Source organism: Odocoileus virginianus, chromosome 25 (assembly GCF_023699985.2).
Source record: "Odocoileus virginianus isolate 20LAN1187 ecotype Illinois chromosome 25, Ovbor_1.2, whole genome shotgun sequence".
NCBI classification, from domain to species: Eukaryota; Metazoa; Chordata; class Mammalia; order Artiodactyla; family Cervidae; genus Odocoileus; species Odocoileus virginianus.
The window spans coordinates 49,187,382-49,201,533 of record NC_069698.1 but is presented as its reverse complement, the minus strand read 5'-3'; the positions used below and the strand labels follow the sequence as shown (position 1 = coordinate 49,201,533).

The 14,152-nt window shown below is 45.9% G+C and overlaps 1 protein-coding gene across 3 annotated transcripts in view; it reads right to left on the bottom strand.

The window, feature by feature from the left end:
• The window catches only part of HUNK (hormonally up-regulated Neu-associated kinase), a 124,972-nt gene that overhangs the window by 26,099 nt on the left and 84,721 nt on the right, over positions 1-14,152 (bottom strand). For all 3 annotated transcript variants that reach the window (XR_011483498.1, XR_011483497.1, XM_020898806.2), the window contains exon 6: positions 5,270-5,405. Coding sequence is in view for 1 of the 3 variants with exons in the window: in XM_020898806.2 (XP_020754465.2) it covers positions 5,270-5,405 (136 nt within the window). In the remaining 2 variants the exon portion in view is untranslated. The remainder of the gene's footprint in view (positions 1-5,269; positions 5,406-14,152) is intronic.

Here is a 14,152-nt window from a genome sequence, read left to right as displayed (position 1 = left end):
ACACCAGAATGCATCTTTAAAAACCAATGACATCTCCTGCAGGATCATAACACCTTCAAAACATCCCCCAAATTTTAGAAATCTCTTAATATTCTCTGATACCTAGACTGTATTCCAATTTCCCTATTCATCCCAAATTTCTTTACAATCTGACATTTTTTTCCTTTAAAATGTCTTTATTGAACATGGGTAGAGCCCAGGTAACTTGGGTGGATGTTGGGTTGGGAAAGAAGGGTATTCAGGAGCCAGCCCAGACCATGTTTAAAGGAACAGTGTGAGCTCACAACTTCACAAAGAGGGGATTTGGGACGCAGCTGTGAAGCTGGATGCTCTCAGAGGACAGGTTAAAGCTTCTACACAAGAGTGGTATGAAGATAAACTCCCTTGGGATAAAATGCCCCCAAAATGAATGCCAGGTTTGTATTTATCTACTTATTCACTCATTCAAGTCCCTGCTTCATGGAGTTTACATGGCAATGGGTAAGAGAGAAAATAAATCCATTTATTTTCACAACAGTCTTACAAAGGGTACCAGAGCTTGCCTGGTGGCTCAATGGTAAAGAAACCACCTGCCAGTGCAGGAGATGTGGGTTCAGTCCTTGGGTTGGGGAGATCTCCCAGAGAAGGAAATGACAACCCACTCCAGTATCCTTGCCTGGAAAATCCCATGGACAGAGGAGCCTGGCAGGCTACAACAGTTCATGGGGTGACAAAAGAGTTGGTCATGACTTAGCAACTAAACAACAACAAACCATTACTATCCCCATTTAACAGATGAAGAAACTGAGGCCCACAGCAGGAAAGTAACTTGCCCAGGGACACACTGGCAAGAAGAAGCAGCTATGTAGAACACGAAAGCAGGAGACAGGCATAGGGAATACATGTGTTGGTCCTGGAGGTGGGTCATCAGATAGAACTATCTACATTCCTGAAGAGGCAAGGACCATACTCTGTGAGCAGAAAGCAAGCACATCTGGCTAGAAAGCTCTGCAGCCCCGCCAAAGAGTCTGAAGACATTTTTGGTGGAACCTCAGAACAATAACGCTAGGAAAAACCACAGGGTACAACCCCATAGTGGTGCAGAAGAGACCGACTTGCCACACTCACAGGGGCAGCAAGGGCAGACCTGGGTCTGCTGGCCATTGTAACTAGGTCAGCCCTCCCTCTCCAAGGTCTGGCTAAGTGCCACCCAAAGAAAAGGTGCATGGGAACCACGAAATCTGCCTTCCTCACTCATTTTTGTTGGCTACAAAAATCACAAATTTTAGAAAGTTTGGAGTAGGCTTGCTATGATTAATGGTTAAAAAATAATAACACCTGTTTTAAAAGGATACGATTACTTGAAGGTTGCCAAAGCACTTAACACAGAAAACACAACTGTTGGAAACTACCTGGTAACGTCCATGTGCCTCTGGCCCTGCCCTTGATCAATGAAACCACGCCCACTTGACCCCACTCCTGGCCAATGAGAGCACGGTCCTTTTATGTTGGCCAATCAGACCACAGCCTCATGGCCACTTCCTCAGCCAATCAGATCACGATTTTTGTGACTCCACCCCAGCCAATCATCCCATGGCTGCCCTTTGGATGGCTCCACCCTGTACCAGGACCAGGCCCTGGAAGGGAGTGTGCTCTGGGTGTGAGATGCCACCGGGGTGGGGCTGGGGGCAGAGGAGAGAGAAGAAAAGTGAGCAGTCTCTGCCCTTCATACCCACTGTCTTCAAAAACAGGCGAGCTCTGCCAAACGGAGACTGTGGACTGGCTCTTGACTAACGGCAATATTTTGAACGTTTTCAATGAGCAGTGTATATATTGAGTGTCTGAAGACTCCCATGGAAGGAGGAGCCTGGCAGGCTATCGTCCATGGGGTCACAAAGAGTCAGACGCCACTTAGCGACTAAACTACCACCAACCATGCTGAGTGCTGTCTTGTATGTGTTGTTGAATTTGTATTACCTCTCCAAGTTTCAATGATATAAACAATATTTTGAAAGTGTTCTAGAATATGAGGTATAATTTTGAGTCAATATGCATTAAATTAATTTCATTCCAGTTTGGTCTAGTTCTGTCCTTTGTTACCAGTGACCTGCTTTCCCTCTCACCCACCTCCAGAGCTAACCTGCAGTGTGGGACACCGTCCCAGGCAGGGTAAGGGGGGAGGCAGCCAAGGTCTGCTCTAGAGAAAAATGTCTGCTGCCAGAACAGTGAGGTGAGCCTGGCACACAGCAGACATCTGTAAATGACTGGCATGAACTTATTATAAACTTATTATAAAAAGTTTCCTTTTAAAGATATTTTCTTCTTGCCTCTTGCAGGTCAACTCAGAGGCTTGAATGAATTAACAGAAGGCTTTACAGAACAGTGATAGAAAACATGAGACCTTTATTTTCTCTCTGTCCCAACAGTAAAACGCTGACAACATCTAAAATAATTAAATCTGGGACTACATATGTTGAGAAACTATCAAATAGACTTCAAAAAGAAAATATTCCTTTCTCCAGTCGCATGTTCTTATTCTGCTTATCTGTGTCCTGGTAAAATCAGAAAAATAATTATCAAGGGCACTTTTTGTTTTTCTTTTGGCATTATTTTTCAAAATAAAGACTAAGGAACACGTGTCTTTCCTAATAGTTTAGATTTCTGGTTTCATTACTGTAAAAATTGGACATTGGTTTCCCTCGAAAAATTGGACATTTATTTGCCTCATTAAATGAGTAATGAGCCCTACCTAAAGAGAAGGCATTGAGCTGCTGCTTTCCTTCATACGCAAGCTCTCAATCATTTTTACAGTCTCTGCAACTAGATCTTGAACAGCCTTCATGCCTCTGACCAAGTCCAAATGCAGAAATGACCAAACTGGCAGAGCCAGTACAGGTAACTAGAATTTAAGATTTAATCTACAAAAGGCTGTTTATAACCCGCGGAGAAGGAGAAGCGACAAAATGAGCCGGGCATGAATCTCTGTGAATGAAGATGCAACCAGCAAGGAGGGAGGGCTGAATTTCTAGTAGCTGCTTCACGCCCTTCAGCACCTGCTGCACTGAGGGGTTGGTTCTGCTCATTTAGACGGTGATTACATTAGGTTAATGACTCATCTGGCTGCCACCGGTGCCTCCTCCCTTACGGAGAGCATAGCTGTGTACTGCCAGGCAGTGTGAGCCTGGTGATGAGGCTTGGCCGCTTGGCTTTGCTTTCCATCACACGTCGGGCTAATATTTCTGGTGTCTATTTCAGGCTAATAGCCCATGTTGAGCCAGCACTGGAAACCAGCAGTCTATTTCCAGGTTCCCTTGGTAACCCAAGTCACCTAGACTCTGTTTAAATTACCTCTCATGAGTCAAAGGCTAGAATTCTGGATGGCAGCCCTCTCTGGCCAAGGCGAGTGTAAATGGGGCCCAGGAGCGAGGATGCAGGTCCCAGTACCATCCACCCACCCCCTCTGAAGTTCCTCAGAACCTCCTCCCCAAGACGGAGCTCTGCCTGCCCATCTTATTTGGAGAAGTTGGTGCTGCAGCTTTCATAAGGCTCGGGCATGTCTCCAGACCCTCCTGGGCATTTTGAAAACACAGTGACGGAGGTCGCTCCCTTCCCTGCCTCGTCACTGCTCTACGTGTCCCCCTTCTTCAGTGGTTCCCGCATCGTCGCCTGGACTTCAGATCTAGAGTGTGCAGGCCCCCTCTAGGTCTGAGGGAAGAAGGACTCTGGGGGGGCTCAGTCCTGGAAGGTATTTGACCCCTGGGGTCTTCACGTTTGCTCTAAAGTCACCAAGGGGTGGGGGGCTTCCCTGGTGGTCCAGTGGTTGGGGTTAGGGTTGGCAGGGCGTGCAGGTTCCATCCCTGGTCAAGGAGCTGGGATCCCACATGCCTCAGCCAAAAAAAAAAAACCCCAAAACACAGAACAGAAGCAGTATTGTAACAAATTCATTACAGACTTTTAAAAATAATGGTCCACATTAAAAAAAAAAAAATCTTAAAAAATTTTTTTACAAAATAAAGTCACCAAGGGGAGGGTCCTTATTCTCCTAACTCAGATAGTGAGCAGGATGTCACACGAGTAGGAAAAAGTACAAGGAAGTATTTTCCTGTGTGACCCTTCGCCACCCCATGTCGCCCTCCAGGCTCCCCCAGGCAGGAATTCTGGAGTGGGTAGTCATTCCCTTCTCCCGGGGATCTTCCCAACCTAGGGATCAAATCTGGGTCTCTGGAACTGCAGATGGACTCTTGACTGTCTGGGCCACCAGGGAAGGCCTTGTTTACAAGTCTGCAGTCGAGGCCCCACGCGGGGACACGTGGGCCATCACAAGGCCTCTCTCAGTGTTTCCACACTGTGGGTTCCTGCCTGGAAGCTTCCTCACGGACACCTCCTCGAGCAAACAGCACAGGGAAACACGGTCTGAAGCAAAGGACTCCTGCTCCCACCTTTCTTCCTGCCCCCAACATTTCAGAGCAGGGACTTGGGGCTGAAACAAACATCAGAGCAAAGAGGTGGCGGAAGAGGAGCCTGTGGGTCGTTTGGAAGGGACGGGGGCAATTCCACTGCATTCAGCCGATGCTGGCGGGACAGCAGTTGAGTGGAACACACACACACACAATCAAACAGATACACTCACAGACACGCATACTCACATACCCTCACACACTCAACACAGATTCACATACTGAAACACATACACTCACACACACAACCAGGCATACTCACATACACACACACACTCAGTTCCACTTACAGACACTCCAGCAGACACACATACACACTCACATATATTCACACAGATTCACACACATAGTTACATATGCAAACACATACACTCACATACACACATAAGCATACTCTCACATACACACACACACACACACACACACACACACACACACACACACACACTCACTTGCTCACTCAAGCCATAGCTCATCTAAACAGTCCCTCTGTGTGAACTAGAAAGAGGCGCCGCTCAAGAAAGACACAGGCCCTCAGCAGCAGGTTTGAGGAGGGGAGAGCAGCCTGGACTTCAGCCCCCCACGTACCTTCTGGCAGGTGCCCCCCGAGGGTGCACTCTGCACAACCACGTGGGGCGGCCCCGCCTACACGTCTCCTGGTGCACGGAGGGGAGCCCCACGTGCAGACCTGTTGGTGCAGAAAGGGGCAGGGCAGCCAGGAGAAGATGCGGCCTTCCCCTGAATCACAGAGGGCACCCTGTCCATAACTATTCAGGGCTTGTAAGACAGGCCCCAGCTCGCCTGAGGAGGGTCCCTCTGCATGCACTCATTACCTGTTGGGATAGGTGATGTTACACGGCACTTTGCCCACATAATTCTCATTCAGCCAGCGATTCGCCAGCGCCTGCTGAATGTTGGGCCTCTTCACGGGATCTGGTTCCAGGAGAGAACGCAGGAAGTTCACAGCTCCTGTGAAGACATTGGGCAAACGTCACACGTGTTACAGGCTGAAGGCAGACCAAGGCAGGGGACCCACCACACCTCCCGGGCCACTGCCCATCTATTTTCTGGATCTCTGGGGGCCACCTGTCCAGAGTATCAGGTATCTGTCCAAAGAGGTATCTGAACACAGTAAAGCAGGAACCGGCGTGGGTTTCCCCGCAAACCATACTTCCCAAACCCCTTGTGGTTTCTCTTGTGGTTCACCACTAAAGGAGAGCCAAAGAGGAATGGAAGAATGTAAAAAGAAAACGCTGGATCTCAAGGTAGGTTTTAAGGAATATATATATAGGCTTTTCAGGTGGCGCTAGTGGTAAAGAACCCACCTGCCAATGCAGGAGATGTGAGAGATGCAGGTTTGATCCCTGGGTCGGGATGATCCCCTGGAGGAGGGCATGGCAGCCCATTCCAGTACTCCTGCCTGGAGAATTCCATGGACTGAGGAGCCTGGTGGGCTATAGTCCGTGTGGTCACAAAGAGTTTGACATGACTTAGCATCTAAACCACCACATATATATATTTATATGGAACTCCCTGGCAGTCCAGTGACTAGAATCTGTGCTCCCAATGCAGAGGGCCTGGGTTCAGTCCCTGGTCAGGGAACTAGATCTCACATGCCACAACGAAAAGATCATGCATGCCACAACCAAGACTTGGATTCCTTTTCAGATTTATTTCCCTTATAGATGATTGTAAAATCCTGAGTAGAGTTCCCTGTGCTATACATGCATCCTTTAAGATTATAACAATGGAGACAAGTACACAACACTGAAGAAAATGTTTATAACACACATGAAGGTCACAGGCTCCAAAATTGTTGAGCATGAGAATATGCAGGTCTTCATATGGACAAAGACTGCCAGGGATTCCCTGAAATTGAAGATGTTCTGTCTTGCTTGAGTTTGGGGACCAGGATGTTTTCTTATTTATACTCATTTTATAAAGCACTGTGATAGTATCCTTGCAATAGAAAAAAATATTCTTTCATGTAACTTTGTACATGATATCCCATTTCCAATATGCCAAATAAAACTTTGCAGACACTAATCTTAATTTGCTTAGTCAAAGAAAAAAAGACTGTGAGTATAGTAAGTTGAAACCAGGAGACTCTTCAGTTAATGATGTTTCTGAGACATCTCTGTTGTTGTTGTTGTTGCTGTTCACACAGTCATGTCCAATTCTTTGAGACCCCATGGACTGCAGCATGCCAGGCTTCCCTGTCCTTCACCATCTCCCAGAGTTTGCTCAAACTCATGTCCATTGAGTCACTGATGCAATCCAACCATCTCATCCTCTGTTGTCCCCTTCTCCTCCTGCCTTCACTCTTTCCCAGCATGAGGGTCTTTTCTAATTAGTCGGCTCTTTGCATCAGGTGGTCAAAGTATTGGAGCTTCAGTGTCAGTCTTTCCAATGAATACTCAGGACCGATTTCTTTTAGGATTGACTGGTTTGATCTCCTTGCTGTCCAAGGGACTCTCAAGAGTCTTCTCCAACACCACAGTTCAAAAGCATCAATTCCTTGGTGCTCAGCCTTGTTTATGGTCCAACTCTCACATCCATACATGACTACTGGATAAACAATAGCTTTGACTAGACACATCTTTGATGGCAAAGTAATGTCTCTGCTTTCTAATATGCTGTCTAGGTTGGTCATAGCTTTTCTTCCAAGGAGTAAGTGTCTTTTAATTTCATGGCTGCAGTCACTATCTGCAGTGATTTTGGAGCCCAAGAATATAAAGTCTCTCACTGTTTCCATTGTTTCCCCATCTATTTGCCATGAAGTGATGGGACTGGATGCCATGATCTTAGTTTTTTGAATGCTGGGTTTTAAGCCAGCTTTTTCACTCTTCTCTTTCACTGTCATCAAGAGGCTCATTAGTTCTTCTTCACTTTCTGCCGTAAGGGTGGTGTCATCTGCATATCTGAGGTTACTGATATTTCTCCTGGCAATCTTGATTTCAGCTTATGCTTCATCCAGCCCAGCATTTCTCATGATGTACTCTGCATATAAGTTAAATAAGCAGGGTGACGATATACAGCCTTGACGTACTCCTTTTCCTATTTGGAACCAGTCCGTTGTTCCATGTCCAGTTCTAACTGTTGCTTCTTGACCTGCATACAGTTTCTCAGGAGACAGGTAAGGTGATCTGGTATCCCCATTTCATGAAGAATTTTCCACAAGTACTTCTCCGCTATCTTCCTGATCAATACTGTCATCGACAGGAGAATGTTGGATCCCATGAAAAAAAGATATCCCACATCCAAGGGCAAAAGAGAAGCTCCAACAAGACAGTAGGAGGGTGAAACAGTGTTTAGAATTAAACCCCATACCCACCAGAGATGTTCAGAGGGCTCAAACAAAACCTTGTGCGCACCAGGACCCAGAGACCCCACAGAGACTGAGCCAGCCCTGCCTTGGAGTGTCTGGTCAGCAGTGGCCTGCCACGGGGACAGGGGCTCTGCCTGCAGCAGGCCTTGGAGGCGCAGTATGTGGCATAAGTCCTCTTGGAGAAGGTCGTCATTAACCCCACGATAGAGCCCCCAGGCAGACAACCCACAAACCGGAGAACAATTACACCAAGGAAGTTCTCTCACTGCTGCAAAAGTTACAGGGCCCACAACAGATTTCCCAACCTGGGGATCTGGCAAAGGGACTGAGAACCCCCAGGGAATTTGACTTGAAGGCCAGTGGGATTTGATTACAGAACCTCCACAGGACTGGGGAAACAGACTCTTAGAGGGCACAAAAAAAAAAAAACCTTGTGCACACCAGGACCCACGAGAAAGGAATGGTGACCCCACAAGAGACTGAGCCAGATTCACCTGTGAGTGTCCAGGAGTCTCCGTCGGAGGCGTGGGTCGACAGTGGCCTGCTGCGAGTCAGGGGCACTGAATACCACAGTTCTAGGAGCCATGGTGTGCTGGCCTAAGTCCTTTTGAAGGAGGTTGCCATTACTACCACTACCTCTACTGTAGTTTGGCCTCAGGACAAACTACAGGGAGAGAATACAGCCCCATCCATCAGCAGAAAACTGGACATCTCTGTTGCTTACCCTCAAAGGACCTAAACACCACCCCAGGCTTTTTCAGAGTATGATTACCCAGAAGAGCTAAGAACAGACTGGATGTGCGTCTTTGTTCTATTTTCAGAACCAAGCACTCTGTGCCGTCACAAATTGCTGATGAGCACAATAATTTTAGTTCAGATCTCTACCAGGGAATTTTCCTTCTTTGGATGTCACAAATATTGCATTAGTATCCAAAAAGGACTTTGAAAACATCCTTGGAGCTCTTTGAAGTCTGTGTGAGGGTCTTGAATATCCCTATGACTCACGAGCAAAAGGCATAAAAATATTCTCCACCGTTCTGGAAAGCTGTGGGTTGCAAGGCCACACGCCCCACCCAGGACCTCTAAGCTAGCGCTTAGGGTCTCCATTAGGAGCCAGGCATAGGGATGACCCACCTAGGGTGTGGTCAATCTCTGCGCCCCGTGTCACAGGAGGCACACACTCCTCCAGTGCAAAACCTGTTTCCTCCAAGCATCAGCTTTCTGGAGCCTGGGCTGGCCTGTGTGAGCTCCATGACCCCGTGCCTTGGGAAAGAGTGCCAGGAGGCAGATGCGGCCATCAAATTCTGTTCTATTGCAGCCCGTGGGATGCTGAGAGAGATCTCACCCCTACCAGAGGCTCCTTCCCCGTCAGCTCCCAGGAGAAAGCAGCAACAATTATTTGATGATTGAGACTTCTCGGAAACCCTTTTTACCCTATCTATATATATTCTCTTTTAGAGTCTCATCATTATAATTTATTACAAGATAATGACTATAGTTCCCTGTGCTATACAGTAGGATCTTGTTTATTTTATATAGTCGTGTGTATCTGTTAATCCCAAACTCCTAATTATCCCTCCCCCTTGCCCTTTGGTAGCTATAAGTTTGTTTTCCATGTCTGCGAATCTGTTTCTGTTTTATAAATAAATTCATTTAAATCATTTTTTTTTAGATTTCACATATAAGTGATATCATATGTGTCTCTATCATATCATATCATATTTGTCTCTAGTTGTCTGACTATGATCATCTCTAGGCCTACCCAAGTTGGTGCAATGGGATTATTTCCTTCCTTTTTATGGCTGAGTAGTGTTCTGGGATGTGTGTGTGTGTACACCACAATGTTCATCTGTCAGTGAACATTTAGGTTGCTTCCACGTCTTGGTTATTGTAAATAGTGCTGCTATGAACACTGAGGTATATGTATCTTTTCAAATTAGAATACTCTTCAGATACATGCCCAGGAGTGGGATGGCTGGATCATATGGTAACTCTGGCTTCCCCAGTGACTCAGGGGTAAAGAAACCACCTTTGATGCAGGCAGTCCAGGAGATGCAGGTCTTCCTGGGTCGGGAAGATCTCCTGAAGGAGAGCATGGCAACCCACTCCAGTATTCTTGCCTGGAGAATCTCATGGACAGGGCAGCCTGGTGGGCTGCAGTCCAGAGGGTCGCAAAGAGCTGAACACGACTGAAGTGACAGCATGCACGCACGCATGGTAATAACTCTATTTTCAGTTTTTAGGGAACCTCTGTACTGTCCTCCATGGTGGCTGCACCAATGGACATGGTTACCAACAGTGTAGGATGGTTCCTTTTTTTTTCTACACCCTCCCCAGCATTTATTATTTGTAGACTCTTTGATGATGGCCATTCTGACCAGTGTGAAGGGATACCTCTTTGTTGTTTTGATTTGCACTTCTCTAATAATGAGTGATGTTGAGCATCTTTTCACGTAAAATCAAGTGGCACTGGCACAACCCTCGCAGATGCTAACATCCTGCCTTTAGCATCAACTCAGTGACTTCATGGTGCAAAACCCACTTGATCTAAAGTGAGTGTCTGGAATGTGTTCAAAATGCCTTCCTTGAGGTGTAGCGATGAAAAGGTGAGCATGGAGGCTGTGAGAGGCATTCACAACTCTGTGACGTACAAGCACCAACAAACACAAGGAGAAGCCAGACTTGGAAAGATCCAACAGCTTAAGCTTTCAAACTGCTTGGTGGCAAAGAGGGACGATTCTTGGAAAGCATGCAGAACAGACTCAAAGGGCAATAACACGGTGCTCTTTTTCAGTTCAAATTGGCAAAAATTCTTCCAACTTCATCTTAAAAAAAAGTGTTGTTATACAGTAGACGTGGAGAGATCATTACAAGTATGAGTGATACAAATTAATAAAGATGTGTTAATGAGACACTTAATAAAATGGCACATTTTCAATTTGGATATTTTGGTTTTGATATTACTCAAAACACGAGGACAACAGATAACACTGCCAAATCTGGGGCAGGGTGGGGAGGGGGGCATCTTACACGAAATAAAGTAAGGAAAAACAGGGAAGCAACTCTTCATACATAGCTCAGTTGGTAAAAAATCTGCCTGCAATGCAAGAGACCCTGGTTCGATTCCTGGGTTGGGAAGATCTGCGGGAGAAGGGATAGGCTATTGACTCCAGTATTCTTGAGCTTCCCTTGTGGCTCAGCTGGTAAAGAATCCGCCTGCGATGTGGGAGACCTGGGTTCGATCCCTGGGTTGGGAAGATCCCCTGGAGAAGGGAAAGGCTACCCACTCCAGTATTCTGGCCTGGAGAATTCCATGGACTGTATAGTCCATGGGGTTGTAAAGAGTCGAACATGACTGAACGACTTTCACTTTCAGAGAAGCAACCCAGTACAGGAGGGAAGTTCAGATTTGGGGGTCAAAGGGAAATAAATAAAAAACTGGAGAAGCTATATAATCTTGCTGGGACTCAGCAAGTCCTAGTTCCTCCTTGGTCAATTGGGAATAATAGAACTTAACTTACAGAGTTGTTATGAGAACAGAAGATACTATGAAAAGCACTTACCCAGGGCCATTCAATAAATGGCAGCCACTCCTGCTACTGGAAGCTAGTATTCCGGGATGTAAACAAGCTGGTGTCATATGGTACCACAGAGGAAGGTGGGCCAGGCATGGTGGAAGGAAAAAGTGGTAAACTTGGGGTGCATATAACAAAGAGTTGGAGAAGCAGGGGGCTGAAGGAAAGCAGTGGCTGATCCCCAAAACTGATGTCCTTCACTCTATAAAAGAGAGAAGATGAGCTGAGCTTCCTCAGCATCAAGGGTGCAGTTCTGGGCCCTACTGGATCAGGCCAGATTCCATATCTAAGTAGCCAAATGAATCTGTGGGCTGCCTTCCCAGACCACACACTTTAACACAAGGGCCAGGGACTTAGATTCCCTGAGCAACTACTATGTGCCAACATGATGCTTGACAGCACAAAGCTGGCACAAAAGGTTAAAGCCTGAGATGAGTAGATATTTACCTATCTTATATTGGAAATCAGTCCTGAATATTCAGTGGAAGGACTGATGCTGAAGCTGAAACTCTAATCCTTTGGCCACCTGATGCGAAGAGCTGACTCACTGGAAGAGACCCTGATGCTGGGAAAGATTGAGGGCAGGAGAAGAAGACGACAGAGGATGAGATGGTTGGATGGCATCACCAACTCAATGGACATGGGCCTGAGTAAACTCTGGGAGTTGGTGATGGACAGAGAGGCCTGGCGGCTGCTGTCCATAAGATCACAAAGAGTTGGACACGACTGAGCGACTGAACTGAACTGAAACATCTACTCATCTGAGGCTTTAATCCTCTGTGTCGGAATAGTAAGAGAATAAAAGGGGGGAGTGAAAGTGTCAGTCGCTCAGTCGTGTCTGACTCTTTGCAATCCCATGGACTGTAGCCCACCAGGCTCCTCTGTCCATGGGACTTTTCAGGCAAGAATACTGGACTGGGTGGCCATGCCCTCCTCTAGGGGATCTTCCCAACCCAGGGATCGAATCCAGGTCTCATGCATTTCAGGCAGATTCTTTCCCACTGAGCCATCAGGGAAGTCAAAAGGGGAGGAGGGCGATGTCCAAATTCCTGTATCATAAAATCAGATATAAAAATGCATTTCATGCTGTTCATGCTTGGCCAGTCAAAACTATAAGGTCCTGTACGGATATGAAGATCTCTAAAAAGCACACAGAGAGTTTAAGGCCGAAATCAAAACTCTCTGTTCCAAGCAAGAGTTACATGAGACTGTATATCAACTCCAATGATACCACAATTGCTTGGAACATTTCTAATATTTCTTTTGTTCCCTTTGGACTTTAAAAAAAAGATATTTTCAGGATGCAACTTTTACTTCTTTAAAGGTAAATTTAACTGTCACAATAAGAAGGCACCCAGAGCCTAGCCTGCTAATGTGAGTAATAGCACTGGGATAAAAACAAGGCTGGTTCAGAAGCAGTGAAACTGATTACCTTGTGCTTTTAGTCGACCTGTCCTTGCCCTGCTGCCCGACCCACCCCAGTGCTGATGGCAGGGACCGTCCTCCCACAGCCTGTGGCTCACACGAGTAATGCTGCTTGATCAGATATTTCTGGCTTTTCACCTTCCAGACACATGGTAGGATTGCATTTCCTCAGCTCCTTTAGCTGGGTGAAGCCATGTGAAATGTTTTAGAAAGTTACAAGTTATGAGTGGAATGTTGGTGGGAGATTTCACTGCTGAAAAGAGACCTTCTAGATTTCTGTTTCCCTCTGCATGGATCAGACACATTTGAAATAGTGGCTGCCCCATTGGTCTGGGACTCTGACTGACAAGAATGAGCAGAATCCTTCAACCTTTGATCCAACTCTCCATAGATATGTGGCATGAATGAGACATGAATGGTTGAATTCCCTAGTTGTCCAGTGGTTAGGACTCTGAGCGTCCAAGGCAGGGGGTATGGGTTCAATCCCTGCTCGGAGAACTAAGATTCTGCATGCTACATGGCACAACCAACAGGAAAAAAAGAATCTTTGTTGTCTTATGCCACTGAGATTGGGGGGCTATTTGTTATTGCAGCATAACCTAGGCTATCCCGACTAGTACAATGAGAAGCAGCTCTAGCTCTTTAGGGTCTCACTGGAATTCACAGTGAACACTGTCTGCTGAATTTTCCAGGCATGAGGTTAGAAACAACCTCCTGTTGTTCTTTGTACTGGGACACTTAGAGGACAAAACAGGCTCTGAACAATAAGAGGAACTTCAAAATCACTCCGAAAGATGAAGTACTTATGATTGTATCACTCTTAAAGAGACTACCTTGAAAGAGTGCATTTATTTGTAAGTATTAAATTTTATTTGTTACCACAATGAGGGACCACTAGATCCCTATCAGAATGGCTAAAATTAAAAACAGTGAGAATACCAAATGCTGGCAAGGATGCAGAGAAACTGGATCACTCATGCCTTGCTAGAAAGAATGCAAAATGGTACAGCCACTCAGAACAGAAATGCAGCAGTTGCTTACAAAACCAATTATACGTTTATTATATAACCCAGCGATTTCACTCAGGCAAGTGAAAACATGTTCTCACAAAACCTATATATAAATGTTGACAGCACATTTATTCATAGTATCTGGAAACAACTGAATATACTTCCACGGGTAAATATATACACTATGGTAAATCTATACCATGGACTACTACTCAGCAAGAAAAAGAAACAAAGGATTGGTATGTGAAACAATTTGGATGGATCCCAAAGGAATTATGCTAAGTGAAAAAAAAAAGAGATATAAATATACGGGATTTTTGAAAAGATAAAATTACAGAATTGGAGAACAGGTTAATGGTAGCCAGGGGTTAGGCAAGG